This window comes from Amia ocellicauda, chromosome 10, assembly GCF_036373705.1.
Source record: "Amia ocellicauda isolate fAmiCal2 chromosome 10, fAmiCal2.hap1, whole genome shotgun sequence".
NCBI lineage: Eukaryota > Metazoa > Chordata > Actinopteri > Amiiformes > Amiidae > Amia > Amia ocellicauda.
This window is the reverse complement of record NC_089859.1, coordinates 20201063-20220322: the sequence shown is the minus strand read 5'-3', so window position 1 is coordinate 20220322 and position 19260 is coordinate 20201063. Positions and strand designations below refer to the sequence as shown.

The 19260-nt window shown below is 47.3% G+C and overlaps 1 protein-coding gene across 4 annotated transcripts in view; it reads right to left on the bottom strand.

Moving 5' to 3' along the window:
• Window positions 1–19260, bottom strand: part of cdk14 (cyclin dependent kinase 14) — a 115324-nt gene that overhangs the window by 75145 nt on the left and 20919 nt on the right. For 3 of the 4 annotated variants that reach the window (XM_066715440.1, XM_066715441.1, XM_066715443.1), the window contains 3 exons: window positions 6812–7057; window positions 3557–3651; window positions 2548–2627 (listed from right to left, as the gene is read on the bottom strand). In XM_066715440.1, the coding sequence (XP_066571537.1) occupies window positions 2548–2627; window positions 3557–3651; window positions 6812–7057 (421 nt within the window). Of the gene's footprint in view, window positions 1–2547; window positions 2628–3556; window positions 3652–6811; window positions 7058–15654; window positions 15813–19260 lie in introns of those variants that run through there. The other variant, XM_066715442.1, reaches the window with a different exon arrangement.

Here is a 19260-nt window from a genome sequence, read left to right as displayed (position 1 = left end):
CATGCCGGACTTCCTGCCCCCTGCGTTGACAGCGTGGGCTCACGTCCATTCTGCTGCAGTCAGCTGCTTCTCTGTGAGCTCTTACTGACATAAACTAATGGAAAATGCAGAACAGGCCCATGGCAGCACATCTGAAGACAAAATGAACCGTGGTAGTAATATGTACCGCTATTAGGTTGCAGTCCCACAGGAAATATTAACACCACTGCTCCTTATTTCCAACCCACGTGTTGGAGCAGGCAGCCCTCGATTCCCCCGTCTTTGTCAGCAAAACTTGAGAACATCAAGAGTCTGCAGTTTTCATACCAATCGCCACGTGTTCCCACTACCACTGGTTCAGAAGATGCATTCAGAAGATAATCTTTGATATTCGCCTTGGAAAATACTGGATCGCACAAGTTCTCGTGGGTTGTGTTGCTGTAGGTACACAATCACTTTCCTACAGGTACTCTACACACAATGCACAATGGTCCCACACTGAATTTGTAGAAACTGTGATCGCTGGATACATTCCTGTAAAACGGCATGTATATTTATCTGCAGATAAGTACAGCTTAAACTACAAATAATGGGCATTGTGAGAGGTAATCCCCTTCCTTAACACATCACATTCTCCCTGTTTGATCTCATAATTAAATCTGCAGCAGATTAAGAAATAAATCAAGGAGACAGCGTCTTACCCCGAGGGTGACGAGTAATTCTTGAGAAACCATTTCTGATGGGCTTTAGACTCCTGGTCTTCTGGGTGATGTTCAGAGTGCATCTCTATGCAAAGGTTAAGTAACAATAACCTCGGAGCGCTGTTAAATATATATCTCTTTCAGGAGAATCTTAAAAATCCTTCCGTCAACCTGAATATAACTAACTGAATACGGTGAGAGGGAAAAGACGAGCTCGCTCTGAAGTAATACTCACAGCGGGGTCCCCCTCCTCTCAGCGGTGCACCTCCATACCTGGATAAACATGGTCACACGGGCTGGCCAATTACAGAGCCCGTCTGTCCTGACATTCTTCTGCTAAATGTAAAGTCCGTTTATATTTTTCCGCACCCTCTTCCTGCAGCACGACTCCAACAGTTGGTCACTGTTCTCCAAGGGCTCGGCCAACACGTCTGGCCGTACAGCATCTTACTCACGCAGACATCTGAAGCAGCGAGAGCGATACAAACGTCCCGCTGTTCTCCATTCACGGGCCTCGACGGGCACAATGGCAGCATGTCAATTGATTGATAGTGGACTAAACCCCATTCAATATGACTCACAGAAACCACCCCGGGGAGAAAACTGTTTTTCCACTCTGAAGGCAAGCCTCTTGTTCTATTATCTTCGCTTACAAGTTGTGCATGAAAATCGTAATTAGTTAGCTGTCATTTAAAACTATCCTACAGTGTCTGAACGGGGGCCGAGTTTCTCAAGCTGGCTGTGGGCCAGGCACAATGGCAAACAGGCTTTCACGTGTTCGTGAGACTTTAGATCAGAGGGAACAACGAGACCGCCCCGATTACGATGGTGTCGTCGCAGGAGAACACGCGTCTCGCCCAACATCTTATCTTGTATCAAATAACTGAGCGGGGGTTAGCATTACAACAAAAGCCAAATTAAAAAAATAAATCAAAAGGATAACTTACAGTGGATTTACTGTGATTTGTTTTTAAACCAGCTTTTCTAACTGTGGCAAATGTGATTAATTCCAGAAATCCCGTGTACTATTGCAAGGTGGAAATGACAGCAACGCCGAGCTGTGTGCTGCGCAGGAAGATCCGCATAACCGCATCCAGAGCGGTTTCCCTGAGAGCTCCCTGCTTCGCCCCCCGCCCTGCCGCCCTGCCAGTCTGCTGCCCGTTGACATAATGAACCTCTGACGTAGAGGAGAGTCAGAGAGAAAGCAAACAACGCGGGAGTAGCTGTGCAGCGCTGGATCTGCCCGTCGCTGCGGCGCGGAGGGGCTGAAAGCCTGGGATAATGAGTCGCTGGCGAGGGACCGCCCTGCGCTGCTGTCCGGCCGGATCAGAGCCCGAACGGAGACGGCTCATCTGCCCTTCCCGATCCTCCTCGCTTCTCCAAACACAGCGCACCTCTGGCTCGGCGTTCCCTAAATTAGGTATATTTCAGAGCAGTTTTTTTTTTTTTTAGATCTGCACACAGAGTACGAGGACAGAAATCTGTGCTCACGGCCATGGATCTGTCAGAGGAGCTTCACGTTCAAATTAAAGCTTCTGTGAATGTTCGGACTCTGGGGGGGTAAACTAAGCCGGGGCAGGCTTCTGACTGGAGGACACGCTCTGCAAACAAACTCCTCTTGGTATCAGACTCAGGCAGCAGATTAAAATCACAACTTTGACCCACCCCGCCGTGTGAGAGACAGATGCCCGCTCCTCCCAGACCAACGCTGGGCTGTCACCGGCCACCGCCAGAGCAATCCGTGGCAGGCAGCTGGACCGACCCTAGACCAGAGCGGCCTGCAGGACTGGACTCGGCCGTCACGTGGGAGGCAGAACAAACCCCGAAAGCCCGGGTCATCAGACGTCAAGCCCGAGTCGACACATACCTTCCCTGATGGCTGTGAATGGCGTCCCCTCCTCCTCCTGCAGGCGGATCACTTTCAGAGCCACAAGCTTGCCGTTCACCCTGGCGGAGCAGAAGAAACGAGAAGTTAGCAGAGCTCCTCCTCTCAGAAACCTCCTCTCTCTGAACTCACTGAAACGTTGTTTGTTTTAAACGCACTGGGCTGGATCTTATAGGAACAGGAATATTAAATCTGATTAAATCTCGTACATCAAACTCGTCGTTGTGGAAAGTGCAGACATTTCCTCGCACAGAATGAGTTAATTATATTGAGCAATCGCTCCCATTGTTTCTGTTGCTTACTGTGGCAGGCAGACCCTCCACAGAGATCAATTCTCAGATTGTGTTTATATGTGCATCGCAGTGGCGAGACCGTAGGCGTGTGGAAATAGGATCAGACCATTCGCTCACAGCAGCGCAATGACACACATGGAAACCTAATCTTTAAAACAATCCCATTACCATTTCATTAAATAAATTGTCTTTTTCACGCTCAGTGGGATAAATAGCATCATGGAAGCACTGTACTCTGTAGCCACGGCCTGTTTCATTGTAACAGAAAAATCTATCCTCTTTTGTGTTTAAAATATATATATTTTGATGTGAGATTTTAAAGTCTCCAAGCCAGAGTAGCTAGTGACAACAGGCAAGTCCTCTTTTCTATTCACAATCGAGCAGGAATTGTCCAGATTCATTTATTTACTCCTGACATTAGTGCCTCCATCCCTAGCATTACACTCTATTGCCACAGCCAGCAGGGAAAGGTGTGAGAGGCGTTTGAAATGGCCGCTGTTTTGTTTTGCTTGTTTGTTGTTTTTACTTGTACTTCTCAAAGACTTTTTCTTAATTTGACTTAATTTGCAATTGTGTTACATTTCATTTCATTATTCTGATCTTAACACTGTAAATTAGGTTGGGAGTTCAGTTGAGAAGTGCAACTGGGTTTAAAGTCTTTTTTTTTTTGTATTTTTCACCACCTGCTATGAACGTACTTGCTTTTCCCCTTGTAAACCGTGGCGTAGGATCCCTCTCCCAGCTTCTCCAGCTTCTCGTAGGAGTCGGCCTTCCCAAACTTGGGGCTCGTCGGCTGCAAAGGAAAGGAAAACGGTTCATATCTTTGAGCTCAGATCCATTACGGGAGGGAAGGCAAATCGAACGCCAGCCAAGACATTGCGGTCCATGGACGCGGCGCAGTCAGACATCCCCGGCTGCCATTAATCACACTGCAGCGCCGAGTCATGCTGGCGGCTGCTGCGACTCGTCCCTTCTCCCAAGACCGCTGCCAGATGTGCGAAACCAGGCTCCAGATGTGCCACTGAAGCCCATTTGACCGTGTTCCTGCGACACACACACACACACACACACACACACATACACTCAGGAGGTTGTGTTTCACTTCTGGCTCAAATTAATTCTGCACAAAGCGATGGAAGGCATCCAGCCCAGCCGGGAGACGAGGTTCCAGAGACACAGCTCCTCGAAGACACTCGGAGCGCAGTGCGTCTCGGCCACAACACAGAGGAGCGGAGAACCCGAGACGATGGGGGAGAGACGGAGACAGACGGCTCATTGAAGAGAGCTTTGTTTTATATATGAACACCACTGCTGTTAGTGTGAAACAGGATTGGGCAGCATTTCCATAGCATTCCTCCTGTGCCAGAGGCTACAAAACTAAAAACTACACTCTTAACAATTCAAGGCTTGTATTGAATTGCAGGTAAGTGTTTTAAGGTATGTTTTCTGACACGAAGGCCAGGGCAAAACAAAAGATGGATGAAAACATTATGAACGTACACCTGAGAGTGCAAGAGAACATCCCAGCACACCCTCCTGTCAGATCGGCCAGGTCAAAGCGGCTGGGGTCAAGGTTTAGATTTGGCCTAAGATTCTGTCCACAAACAGTTATGTCAATAGCTCGCGTCAATCAAGACTTTCACTGATCAACAAACCTCCCATCGTTCCTTTCTCAGTAAAGGATGAATTTTAAATAAATACTCCTGAAACCCAAATGCATATAAAATCTTTTCCATATAAAAAGTGTTTCTCCCCCCTTTCTTTCTTTCTTTTTCCTTTTGTTTTTGCCAGCACTTCTGTTTCCAGGACAGTTTTACAGACCATTTAAAATGTGAGTTTAGTCCTGGTCAAAAGAGCCAATGCAGGGAGACGTCCCAGTCAGAGCTCTGTGTTACAGGAAGTGCATTTGGAAGCTCCCGCCTACCCTCATGCATGTTTAGTGTGGTAATTTTGATGTAAATTTGCAGTTTTCCCCTGTTTATACACTACCTTACATGCCCTTTACTTTGCCAGGGCTTTCAACGGTTCATATCGAGGTTTCCTCCACCTTAGGTTGCACCTCACAATTAACAGAACCTCTCATTCTCAGAAGGAAATCACAGAACGGGGCTCTTCCCAGCGACTCTGACTGACTGTAAGCGAGCTGTGATGGAAAAGCGCGAGTCAGTGCCGTGTCCTCGGGGAACCGAGTGAGGCGGCTCGGGTTCTCATGCATCTTTCATGGCCATGATTCAGCTGGAGAAACTGCACTACTCCGACACATTTTTAAACAGTCCATCTCTGAGATCAAACTTTCATTTAAAGAACAGCCCAGAACGTCCCAAACCTTCCCGGCCTCCGAGCAGACAGGCAGAGATGGCAGGACGTGCTTCTGCATTATTGAGTGGCTCCTCAGGGACCCGGCCGTGTGAGAGGAACCCGACGGCCTGCATTTGATGTGCGAGATATTGCCCATTTTCACTTGTATACAGACACACGCTCACACACATATAAACACACTCACATATACGCACATCTAAACACTCATGCATAAACACACACACTCACAAACACGCACACATAAACACACTCACACTCAAGCACATATAAACACTCACGCATAAACACACACACTCATGCACACACAAACACATATAAACACACTCACATCTAATCACTCACGCATGAACTGTATCTCTGGACAAACTCTATCCCACTGAGAAGCAGCCCTACAGAGTAAATTCAGTTACTGACTCTGACCGGAGCAGGAGACTCGCAGCAGTGAGAGCCGCTTCACAGATGTGCGCAGTTCAGGCATCGCACTGCAGCCCCGTGGTGTGTGTCCCACTTTCCACAGCACGCCTCTGGGAGACGGGAGAGCTTCAAAGCCGTGTTTACCGTACAACACGATTCCGAACGCAGCCCCAACCGGCAGCCGAACAACCAGCCGGGAAAACCGTCTGGCCCAAGTGAATTCAGCCGAGTAAGAGATGCATATTCTTCATCGATTCTTCCCTCTTTTTACATAATGCCTTTTCTGCGTCCGTTCTTTCAAAAACAGGAGCTGCAGCGATAGTCCCGAGATGCTCACTGCTACAACCCCAGTGCACAGTCTCTGCACAACTCCCCAAATTGCACACAGCCAGCCTATTCCTGCCATCTTTTCTGTTTATTAATTCCTAATTATTTCTCTACACTTCCTTGTTGCTTTCTCTCACCTGTCACTTCAAAGCATTTCAATACCACCTGTCACTTGCACTGAAAACTCAGATCCCCCAGTAAAACCAACAGTGACAGTGTGCGATGACACTTTTCAAAGTCATCATGGTGCCTAAATGACAATAAAGAACATCTGCTCCCCCGTATAAAACTCTGCCAGGAGATCAGGCTCGGAGGAGGTAATTTGGGATCCACATATGCTTTTCAGATCAAGTAAATGATCGTTTTACAAGCCTATAATTTGTCCCGATAGCCGAGTAAGACATTAAAACATAACGTTACTTTTTTAATGGAAAATTCACTGGAATTAATAACATCAGTCTGCAGCAAAGCACACTCACTGTCTCTGTAGGGAGAGTCTGTGAATTCAACGTAATCGAGTCATTCGATATTTGTTGAAAATGGGTTCAGTTCTCTGGGTTTCTCGGGTCTTCTATGTCAGTGCTGGAGAACACAGCTGCATATAAAAGCCCTTCTCTTAGTCTCTGATCAAGAAGTCTTCCTGTAAGCCATGTTTCTACATGCACGGCACAGCTGACAGGCAAGACTGGCTTTACTTGGCCCATGCGGACATGCTTCACGCCAGCTGAGATGACATCATTACCGGCTCTGGCAAACGCCGGTTTATATTTCTCTACCAATTTCAGGTCAATCATACTCTTTTTCTCCGTGCACTCAAAGCTCGGCTGAATAGACTCATACGGCCAACACACGCACACACTCTGGTCTAGGGATTTGGCGGTGGTGCCACTCACCGAGCTGGGACTCGAGTGTCGCCGCAGCTTGGGCGACTCCTTGCCGGCGGCGGAGCCCTTGAAGCTGATGCAGGCATTGTTCTCGGAGTGCACCCGCTTGACCTGGTTGGCCGGCTTCTCGAAGGGGTCAAAGCTGCTCTGCGTGCGCTGAACCCTGACCTTCTTGTCCTCAGGAATGGTGTCCAGGGTTTTGATGACCGAGTCCATTCCCTGGCAGTTGCGTGTAGACATCTTTGTGACACATATCTGTCGAGAGAGAGAGAGAGAGAGAGAGAGAGAAGGGATTCAGACGCTGCGATCAATATGCATGGCCTCACCTAGCCTAGGTTTCTAGCTGTATGCAAAATTGCACCACAGAAATTACACAACAGCACTTCCTTGCACGGGGAAATAGCAAACACCATCTTAACAAAACACAACAGCAAATAACTACTTCTTGCATTGTAGCTAGAAAGCCCAAAAACTGCATTTCCTCTTTTGTTTCTCTCTCTCTTTCTATTAGAGCAATGCGTAGGCTGTTTTGTCTCATCTTTTGAAAGTTGCAGTCCAATAATCCCCCCCCCCCACCGTAACCGCGACATACCGGCCACTCCATCCTGCCGAAGTATCCCTGATGATTATAACAAGTACAACAGCAAACACGGCCAGGGCTTGTTCCGTTCCTGTGACTGCCTTCCGAGATTAAATATTTAGCAGCCATTCAATCAGCGGAGAAGTTAATCCCCCGTTTCGGCGCACGTGGAATTCTAATTACCACAGTATATCCAGGTTGAGTCACCTTACAGATACGGGAAGGCCGAACGCAGGGGCTGGGTTTCTTACTCTCCTTTCAGGCCAGCGATGTCCCTCCATTAACTATTCATTCTGGGCAAGGCGCAGGTGGGGCGCGTTCCGGAGCGAGGCATGCGGATCTTTAATTGATCTCGACTGCCTTTGAAAGCACCGACACGGACGTTTCCTCCTGATCACCTTTGAAAGGAGATTCCAGGGAACTGCGTGTTAATGCCATTATCAGCACTTCAGCTGCACACGACTGATATTCCCAAGAGAGTCTATGGCGAATGGCCAAAAATAAACACATACAAACACACATTCAAGTCAACGTATGGCACATACAAGCATTAGGAGAGATCATTAGTTATGGGCTACACTAATCTATTGGCTCCATTTTGGTGCAAACGTGTTGTGTCCTTCTTCGTTCCCATCGCACAAAGCAGACGGGACAGTTCCTTCACAAATGACCATACAGGCTTTGTCTCCAGAACCAGCAGAACCCTAGAAAACCCGACCTCACTCTCTCTGCATTTCTGAGAGGGAGTTCACACCATTTCTCACAAGAGCGATGTGGTTTCTCCAGTTGAACTCTCTCTCTAAACTCTGTGAATCGTGCCGGACACACTCCTTTGCCCCTTTGGACCAGCCAAGACGGATCTGGGCTTTCGGACCTGGGGGTCTGAATGGCCGGCCTGCATGCTGCAGCGCTTACAGTCAATCCAGTTTCATTAGTGTTACAACGGGCAAGTATTGATCAGATGTGGAACTGAAATCAGCTGAGCAGTGATAAGCAGTGGACTTCAGGACAATCATCCTTTATCCTGTATATTTTTTCCCCTCTCTCCACCTTTAGCCACGTTTTCTGCATCGCTTACAGATGTTTCTGCATCTGGCGGTTGTGGTCTGCACTCTTCAGCCGTGAAAGAGATCAATACATTCAGTCTTCACCCATGACACACGCTACGCCAACACACAATCTGTAAGGGCTGATCTTTTTGATTGGACTAAAAAAGGCATAATGCCAATAAAATATCCCATTCTCGGTTACACTTCCTTTTGAAACATATTGTGAACTCTTGTGTACATCAGTGGTTTTATATCTAGCGACTGTCTTTCCAAAGTGGGACTGAAGCAGGTTTGCCGCAGGACGCCGGGATATCGACTGTCAAGTGCACAGCGTGACAAAGATGGAGAGAGACAAGCCTTGGTTTTTTAAAGACCTAGAGATTCAGCCAAATCTTCGGTGGGATTTATATTTCACAGTTTAATAACCAATTATAACAAGTGACGGCAGAAACCATTTTGAACATGTTTGTTTCTGTTGTTTTTGGGATTAAGGTCCAAACAAAAGAACAAACCCACAACAGAGGCAAACTGTCCCTTGAATAATAGTGCAAACTACCAAATATGGGACTGAAGTGAATCATGAAACTCCACATTCATCAGAAAAGAAAAATATACGGTCGATTCATTATAATGGACCCTGTATGTAAATAAAGAGCTTCGCCTGGGAAGATATCTTATTCATACAAGTCACCTTCACCTTAAAGACCTGACAGGTACGAATGAATGATTCATAAAACCCTGCCAAAACTGACAGAGAGCTCAAAGACCCAGCAGCGAGCACGGTGCTGAGGAATGAGTTCCCATCCAGGCTCCGTGTCACACAAACACTTTACATGCCGGGAACGTCAAGGAGGTCAGTGTGAGTTCTGACAGGATAATACATTAAACCGGCAAGCGAAAAAGAAAACGGAAAATAACTTGCAAATGCATAATTAAACAGACACCACTGAAACTGTTTTCTCTCCCCCCACAGTTTGTGCTTCTCTAGCATATTTATTTATTTACATATTGTTTTCATTGCAGACCAAGAGTTTGGGGTATGGAAAAGTTTCATCATGAATTGAGGCAATGGTGGAAAAACACAGGAATCCCATGGCAGCCTTCCTATCCCTTCAAATAAAGGACTTTATAAAGCGTTTTGAAAGTCCCACAGCGTCGCCCGACTGTCCGCACTCTCCGGATATCTCGGTGTTTCACAGTCAGTGGCCGAACTGGTGGGGGATCAATCTCGGCACCGAAGACCCCGACCTCGGCAGGGTCTTCAGATCTTAAATAACCCACCTACAAAGATCTGGGAAAGGAGCTGAATTTTAATCAACGTGGCAATTAATTAGTTCAATTAAGAAAAGCAGAGAAAGCCATGGGCCTGTGAGAAAAAGGTTTCAATCCAGTGAGAGTAAATGCACATTGGATACACCGACTCGGCGGCCGCCACAGTCCCAGGAATGGGGTCAGGACTTTCCCAGAACAAACAGACCAGCGATGGGACGTTTCAGTTCAAGACTCATAATGGCCCGAGCGCCCGTCGAACGGACGCAAACCGTATTCGTGGCAGTAACCACAAACGCCTGCGAGAGCCTCCCGCTCTTAAAAAGCCTGTTATGCCCAAATTGGACACACCTCAAGAGCGCCCACTTTATCTAATGTGATCCGCATCAATAATGCATGCCCGGCTTTAGTGTCTCTCTCTGGCAATGCTTTATAGATATTTAAATCTCTGTCCTGTTTGGGCTCTGCAGCAGTGGATCAGAGGCTGGAGGTCAGAGGGCCTTTATGGTTTTATTTTTACTGCATTAAACACCTGAGCTGAGGTGGGTGGTCTTGATTCTGCCCCTGGTGTGATTGACCCACCTCCCAGTGGCCCATCCTTTATCCACCCGACACATAGCGCTTCAGCTTTACCAAGCACCCCAAAACACACTTCATATTTCCACAACAGTATCCTCGGAGCATCCGTTTCCTAATTCCCGGAGCCGCACCTGGCTGACATGTGAACCGAGGGAGGAAGCGCTGCTGGAATCAATAAATAATCACTTGAGTGAGCGGCAGAATTGGTGTAAATTACTACCCTCTCACTCGATAGCCCTGCTCTCCAAGGATAATGCTACCATCATATTCAGTTTATTTTTTCCTCCGCCGATGAGAGGGAAAACATGACCTTTAATTCACAAATTAATCTTCTGCAGAGCCCAGTGCCGGCCAGTCCACAGCTGTTGTGTCACCAGGGCTTTCTACATCAGCCGAGGAAGCAGTTTAAACATAAGGCCGGAGATTGTAACTGTGATATGATCAAGGTAGTCGTCCACAGAGACAAACACTTCCTTCTTACTGCGTCTTGACACTTGATATTAAACTGTTCTTGGGTTGTGCTGGGTGTTTTTGTTTACCCACAAGATTACAGACATAACATCATCGTCTTCTGTAGAAAACCGGTTCATATTTTCTGCAGGCCTCCTTCCATGTATTCACTTGAGGAATATCACCATAGTAGCCTGTCACTGTGTACAGCTTTGAGCATTAAACATATCAGGTCACTGAACACGTAACATGAAACGTAATTAATTCACAGAGCGCCCCCGTCACTTCAGCGCAGAGCTCAGCCCCTAAACAGGATGGCATTTCATTTCAACGCCTTCGAACGAGCACGGCCTCGCCAATCGCGCATAATGAGCGTCAACAAAACAAACAACAACAAACAAAACCGCTTTTGAATAATATTTAGGACGGGGGAAACGTCTTCCTTAGCATTTTAAATGAAGCAATATGGAAGAAAAATTATGCCAGCTCCGGCAGATGGGGGAGGAAGTGTGTTTGCTGGGGTTTAATTTTGGCTTTATTTTCTTATCCGGAGGAAATGAACGCATGACAAAGACATAAAGGAGTATGCAAATGACAAACTGCTGGGGCTGCTGCTGGGGGGGACGGAGCTGAGGCCCAGGACCAGGGAGTCTGTGTGGGTAACTGGGGCGGGGGGATAAACAAGAGGACCAAGGGGCCAACACAGAAATAGCCCTCTTTCCCGGGGCAGCGCAAAAACCGTCAACATCACGAACGGGTTCACTGGTGTCCGACCACAGGGAGCGACGGGGCGCTGGTTGTATCTGGAGATGGCACTGTGGCAAGGGGCAGATGTCCTCCCACAGCAAGCTCTGATAAAAAAACAGCGGCACAATTTAAACTGAAAGAGGCTAAAAGCACTGTGTGCAATTATAACTAGGGTGATGTATCACACGTTTACATTCCTCCATTTCTACTAGTTCTATGACGCCGTTGTTGAACCTCAGGGTCCCATCGGCGGGGATTTGTGACTTAACTCACAATGACAGCCTTAAAGCAGGCGACTCACTTTACCAGTTTTCATCAAGCGTTCTCGCATTTTACCCTCATTCTGACGGTTGAAGTTAGTTTTTAAACCTCTGTATTCGTTGCACATGTTGATGTTTTAGATTTGGTCTCTTCCAAATTTCGACGGAGATCGTGACCAATTCCCCCCGGGTCGAGTCTCCTCACCCGAGAGCTCGCGTCACATTTCTTTCCTTCCCCGTCGCACGGTTCCCAGTGTGAACCCCAAAGGGAACAGACGCGTTACCTACAGCCATCACACCTCTGCGATTCAATCACCGCTCAGCTGAATTTTTAAGCGGTCATGGTGCCAAGTGAATTTCCTGCCCCTTAAGTGCACTCCATCTTGCCTCCAGACACACAATTACCCGCAGCGTGATTACTGCGGGCACTTGGCCTTGATGATCTGTAAGGAAGGAGAGAAGGGTCCGGCATTAATGCGTCATCTGGCAGGGCTGCTCAAGGCTGCTCTGATCACACAGATGAATCACTCTCACACTTGTCCCACGGGGATCTCTCTGCAGAGCGGCCCATCCGCAGAGACGTGCCCGTGTCTCAAGTTTGTATGTCAATTTTGACGAAAGTGAAGCGAGAGACAACAAAAGCAACAGCCACGATGCTGGGGCTGCTTCTGAAGGGAGATATCTTCTCAACACAAGAATGATAAAATGGCTTATTTATTTATTCAATTGAGATACTGAAATATTTTTTGGTATGACAGTGTATAAACTAAATTAGGTTATAGCATATTTTGTACATTAATTGGCATGTAACATCTAGGCTGAACTGGTTTTTGTTTTTCTTTGATTGTGTCAGTTTTAAAAAGGCCTTTGAAAGAAGCATTTTGTGCTCCATTTAAACTGGGCAACACTCAGCTCCTCTGCTCCCTTGTGAGGAATCCTTATTCCACCACACCAGTCTGCACAACTCACCCTCCTTTTACACCAAACGAAGTGCCATCCAGCCATGGGTTTGGCACGCATGGCATACTCCACAACCCCCGCTGGGCTGATGCCAGAGCCCGTGGGTTTGAGGGGAGATATCCGCGTGTGTCCGAGTCGGATATCTCCCCTCAAACCCGCTGGCTCTGGCACCAGCCCAGCGGGGGTTGTGGAGTATGCCATGCAATAGCACAGCCTGCCGGCACACACAAAGCTCCCAGAGTCGCCTGGTAACAAAACATCGTCAAAAGAGGACAGAGCCCCAACACAACCTCCCGTCGGACAAGACAAGGCCATCACAGGATGAAGTGCAGGAACACAACACGACACTCTCTGCCCCTGCTATAGGATATGGCACAGTGGAGGGGTAGAGACGCAGCCATTAAGAGAAGAGCATCAAACTGATGAGGTGCAAAGATCACTTCAACCAGGTTTTCAATGCTGCATCTCGGTGAGGTGTGGAAAACATTTGCGTTGGTACTGTATCCTCTGTAGTGCCTCACAACCGTCAACTCTCCTGACTTTTTCATGTTTCCTAGATGTCTTATGAAAGAATAGTGATAAAAACAAGAAACATACTCTACTGTCGTCACAATCTGGAAAAAACTCCCCAGCGATGTGGTTGAAGCAACAAATTGGGAACATTCAAAAATAGACTGGATAGGATCCTTGGATCACTTGCTTATTAATGGACACCAAACGAACATGATGGGGCGAATGGCCTGCTCTCGATTGGACACTGTCTTGTGATGTCATGTACTGATACTACAGTTTATTCTGTGAACTGGCAATACTTAAACATTACTGGCAAATTCACAATGAATGCACACAGAGATAAATTATCATCGTGTCTACATAACGTTATTCAACTCGAAGCTGCACAGAGGCCCTAGCGTGTGCCATTCTCCCTCCATAAGGAAGCGAACGTCTGATTCGGCAGCCGAGACAAAACCTCTCTCAAAAATCTCTACCGGCCTCATGAACCTGCGACCCCAGCGCCACAACATCATCAAAGGGCATCCCACGGCATTCTCATGTCATCTCATGTAACAGGCCTGGACACACAAACCATGACAATAATCCGAGACTGCAGATCAAATTAGCAAGATGAGCAAAAACATGTGAAATAAATGGCAAATGATCAGGTGTTTATTGGTTCTATACGTTTTGTCAGAATGCAGAACATAAACACAGAGTTCTCAGAAGCATGTAACAGCATCTCTGTCAATAAGAAATACCGCCGTCGTTACAACTTTATGAACACGCAGCGGAGATGAGTACGGAGCCGTATAAACCGCGGTGAACACACTATAAACACGAAGCCTCTGGACTGCAGAGACACACAGAAGAGCATCTCTTTAAAGCCGTAGATGGCCTGACCTCTTTTAGTTTCAGGTTGGTCGTTTTTCAAAGAAAGTAGATAATTTTGGGGATTATTTGACACCACCTTGTTAAAAATGAGCGTCTATTGCGTTACATGGATGACAATGACAGGGTCTGGGTTCGTTTCCTTGAACAGAGGAGGGGATGTGTGGACAGTCGAGACCACCAAAGACTTCCCATCGCTGCTATAACTCATTTCCCCTCCAGTCCAGCGTGTTGTGCTGCCACTGGCTAAAGTCCAACAGTTCTGTATCTGATATCGAACAGGGTTTGTGAATAAAGGGAGAAGGGAGAGACGGAGATTCGGATACAGATTAATCGCATGTGGGTTCAGCTGGTACTGGCCCAGTGCTGAGTGAGACCGGAGACGTGTGCTGAATTAAGCAGTCAAACCACTCCGACAGTGCTCAAACAGCTCACCGGCTCTGCATTGACCCTGTGTGTTTTTATTTTTCTCCTTCTCTTGGAATAAACAATACACCTAATGACTCCCTCTCCTCCTGGGCGCCTTCCTCACCACACTGCCAAGACCGCCCAGTCGATGTGCGGTTAATTAAGCGCTTTCTGAAAGTGCCTAAGCACCGTCCATTTTCAAGTGTGCCATTACTGCGCGATCCGCCCCCTGCGCCGTACCTGCAGCTCCGAGAGCCGCCCGCCTTTGATTCCCCACAAACAGTGGCCACGTTTCCCGCCGCTAACACATGACACAGACATGGAATACGGCTGGCACGAGGCAGAGGGATGGAGAGAGGAACACCAAAAAAAAAAAAAAAAGCTGCTGCACTGAATTCATTCTGCATTAACTGATCCAAAACACGGAGGATAAATGGGACCCTTGCCTGTTCCTCTCGATTTTTAAACACACTATTAAACATCCCCCCCGCTGGTGTGCCCCTGTTAGACGACTCTGCCCAGCGAGCTCGTGGGCACCCGCTCTGCTCCTCTATAGAGACCCGAGAAGACTCTCATGGGCTCGACGCTCCCCACAGCGAGTCGGACTGTGTGCGTCCGCAGATGGAAAAGTGGCCGGTAGCGTCCCAGAGGGCGTACAGCCAAGCGCTGAGATTGCCGCCCTGTGTCTTTAATGGCTCAGTGTAGCAGCTAATACTGAGACGAGGCCCACAAATAAAACCGCAGCCGCAGAGCAAAGGGAAAACACTAACAAAACAACAACAGAAACCACATCCCTGCTGAAACCCAAATGTTCTCAGCACCTGTTCAGACACTGCAGGGCTCAGCTCTCGCCTCACACTCCCCCCCAAAGACAGATTCCCCCGAGACCACCACACCGGGTGGATCGTCTGCATACAGCCAGCATTTAACAACAGAGGTTTAAGGAGGCTTTTACACCAGCCCTGCACTAACACTGCACTGTGCTCATCTGTGTGTGTGTGTGTGTGTGTGTGTGTGTGTGTGTGTGTGTGTGTGTGTGTGTGTGTGTGCACTACCTCGGGAATGCTCCTCTGCAAAGCATGCATCGCTGCTTTAAAAAATAAAACCTAGAAAAGGGAGGATAAAGCCCCCACAGAGAAACCACAGCCCAGCTGCTGCTCTTACCTTTAGTGCTGTAACTGTTGGCAGGACCAGTTCACCTGCGCTGCTCTGAAGTGTTCATGAAATGCATTCAGGCCAATCACATTCAGCAAATGAACTCAAAACATCTTTCTGCCCTAGCAGGCTGAAATGGTGAGGTTGTACTACAGCTACATATAGAGAGGGGGAACTCAAAAGGATTTCTTTTCATTCAACCCTCCCCAGCGTGCCTGATAAAAAAAGATCTTCTCCCAGGCTAAAGCCAGCGCTCCACACACAGCATGCCACACTGCGGAGACCCTCTCTGCGCGTCAGGGGGCCGTCAGACGCAGAGCAGGCAGTGCAGTCGAACCCCGTGCGGAGATGGACCGGCCGCTGGGGTTTTCAAGGAAGCTGTGATCGGCAGTCAATGCAGCATCGTTGCAGCCATGCGTGTGCAGCCGAAGCCACTCTCACTCGTGTGGCTTTTAAAAAGGCTATCGATTCGCAGCGCAGCAGCACTCACGTGAAATATGAAACCCCCGGCCGACGGAACCAACATAGATCTCATTCGCAACGAGACAACAAAACCTGATTATGTGCGTGTGCATGGGGGGGACTATTGCACTATACAGTTCTCTTTCTCCATTTTTTACTGTCTGATCGGATTAGCACAAAGCAGGAGTCTGTTGTGATTGTGTGGAGGGTGATCAAAGCAAAGTGCAAACAAACAAGCAGCTGCCAAAAAGATATTGGTATTATCTGATTTAAAACGATGAGTTAAATATTAAACCAGATATCCATCCTATAATTCCAGTGATTTTGTAATGCTAAGTACTATTATATTAATTAGCAGTTATAGTTACAGTCACAGATCAGGTATAAAGGACAGTATTTACAATGAAGGCAAAAACATTTCACACATATTGTCTTTGTGACAATGAAATATGAACAGTATTGGACTCATGAAATAAGGATTTTGAAATATGAATAATACAATATGCACATACAGCTCTGGAAAAGATTAAGAGACCACTGCAAAATTATCAGTTTCTCTGGTTTTACGATTTATAAGGTATGTATTTGGGTAAAATTAACATTTTTGTTTTATTCTATAAACTACTGACAACATTTCTCCCAAATTCCAAATAAAAATATGAATGGAGTGGAATGGCTGCCATACATGTAGAGAAGCTGATTGAAGAAAAATGTGCAGTGGTCTAAATTTTTTCCAGAGCTGTATTTATGTCTGACGTATTTAATTGTGAGTGTAATTCCAGAGCAGGCTTGGTGTTTCTGATTGGTTTCGGTGATGACAGCAGGAAGCAAGTGACACAAACTGCTACAAACTACAAATGCGCTTTTCACTGCTTTTCTGCTGGGACATACCGGAGTCAGACAACTACACAACTCTCCCCTTGATTGAACTGGTTTACATGCAGTGAAGTGAAGATGCGTGCATAAATTTGGGTTTGTTGCCCAAAATAAGGGCCACAGAGAAGAATGTAAAAATGATGAAAACACAGGAAAAACACACCCACTGATGAAGAGCAATAAAGCAACAGGTTGAGCATGGTGAATCCCCGAAGTTACCGTCCTCTTGGCATGTAACTCCTGTGTGTTTCACTAAGACTTCACACAGACACACATTTTGCCGATGACACTTTTGTGTTTTCAGCATCGCTTTTTCCAGCTGCATGTTATTTCTAAGCTCCGTCATAACATGCGATTCATTGCCATTCAATAAAGCACAATTCACTTGATTCTTGACTGTGTTTACTGTGCCACACTGGAAAAGTTACCCTTCTTCCCAACATTAAAAACTCAAATCTTTCTTTGTAATTCACCAAAATCAAATCCCTGTCCCTGTTTCTGACTCAATGCCAAGTCTGATTAAAATGACTGATGCGTTTTTAACATAGCTGCTACATGAACTCAGCCATATTGCACACCAACACAAAGGGAGAAAACAGAAAACAGCCACCCACATCAGCACAGAAAACTGGCCTCCTCTGGAATGGGCCACGCCATCTTCACATGAGACGTGTGCCGGGACGATGTATCCGTGTGCCAGAAAGGGGATCCTGAGATGAAGGATTGCAGCTCATGCCTGGAACAGGATCTACTGGTAGGAATTCCAGGAAGTGGGATTCACTGGGAGACTTTCACTGGGATTGGCCTCCAGACGGATTAATCGCCAAGTGAAAACAGACATGCAAATATATATTTTTCTTATCACTTCAAATAAACCTCCAGAGAAAAGCTGCCCTTACGTGACCCATGTCTTACATTTATGACAGAGGTCCTGGGATCCCCGGCACAAGGTTTCGAGCTCTGATGCTCACTGTGTGGTTTAATGGCGAGTCCCGACAGGAGAGAACATTTTGCGCCGTGCATTATTAATGGCCATCATCCTGACACTTTGCCAACCCAAAACTGGATTCAGAGACGGAGAAACGAGTGTGCTAGATCCGGCACTGCGCCCAGCGAGGGCGAGCAGCCAGGAGACAAAGACACGAGCGGGCCTGTGTGGAAACAAGCCCCCTCCCAGGAGTCGCTCCCCGCTCTCTCCGGCCGTGCAGCCGAGCCCAACCACACACATCGCAGACATCGCGCTGTCCCTGCACGTGCCCCCGGATCCGCAGAGGCAGAAGGACGTCTTCTCAGTGAGCTGGTTCCCCTGAAGAGACGCACCCCGGCCACAGCGAAGCAGCGCTCGAGGGCCAAACTGCAAGGGGTCGGGTCTGTGGCACGGCGAGTCGTGTATCTTGAATCCTGACCGCACAATGCCCTGGCACAGGGGCCCGTTTGATGAAGTCGGCCCTCGTCACGAGAGTGTTTGAGGCTGACAGCTGGCAGCAGGTGATCCACTCACAGGGAAGAGTGCCATTAAAAACCCATTCGCTTGCCATTAGCTTAATATATCATTGGAGACTATTCTTCTAATTAACATATTTTAATCTTGAAGTGATCTGTACTCCGGGTAGTAAAATAGTGTGCGTGTGTGTGTGTGTGTGTGTGTGTGCAGGTTCTCCCCCTCACCTTTCACACTGATAGCCCGTCTCCTGCTGTGATGAAGCTAAATAGCCTCACTAATTGCTTCGCTGCAATTTCTTTTTTTATATATGATGATGGAGAAGGAAGAAAAGATGGAAATTGGTTCTAGATGCAGGAGTGCCAGGTCGGTCCCACAGAGCGCCGTGGGCCGCTTTAGGTTTCACCTCAGCGATGACTGACGGCCAGACCAGCCACTCGCTCGATTAGCAGAGGTTAACGTTTTTCACAGGTGTCCCCTCTTAATCACACGCAGCGATAAAGAAAATAAAAAAATGCACTGAGGATGTTTCACTGTGATTGATTGTATTCATTCATTTAATTCTTTTATTTTTATTTTTCCAACGACAAAACATTCCCAGTTTGCTTAAAGGAATTGAAGCGATGGTGGCGGGCGGCATCTGTGGGATCGTTCGGGTCGGGCAAAAAACTGAAGAGAAGCGTGTTGGTTGCAGCAAAACAACACAGTCTTCCTTCTTTGCTTAATTATTACTATTAATGGAAATAAAAAACGCTGATTAAATCCTCCCACTCTTCCCCCTTCGCCGTGTTTAAGGCAACATGTGTTCTTTAAGCTGCAGAGCAAACACACCCATT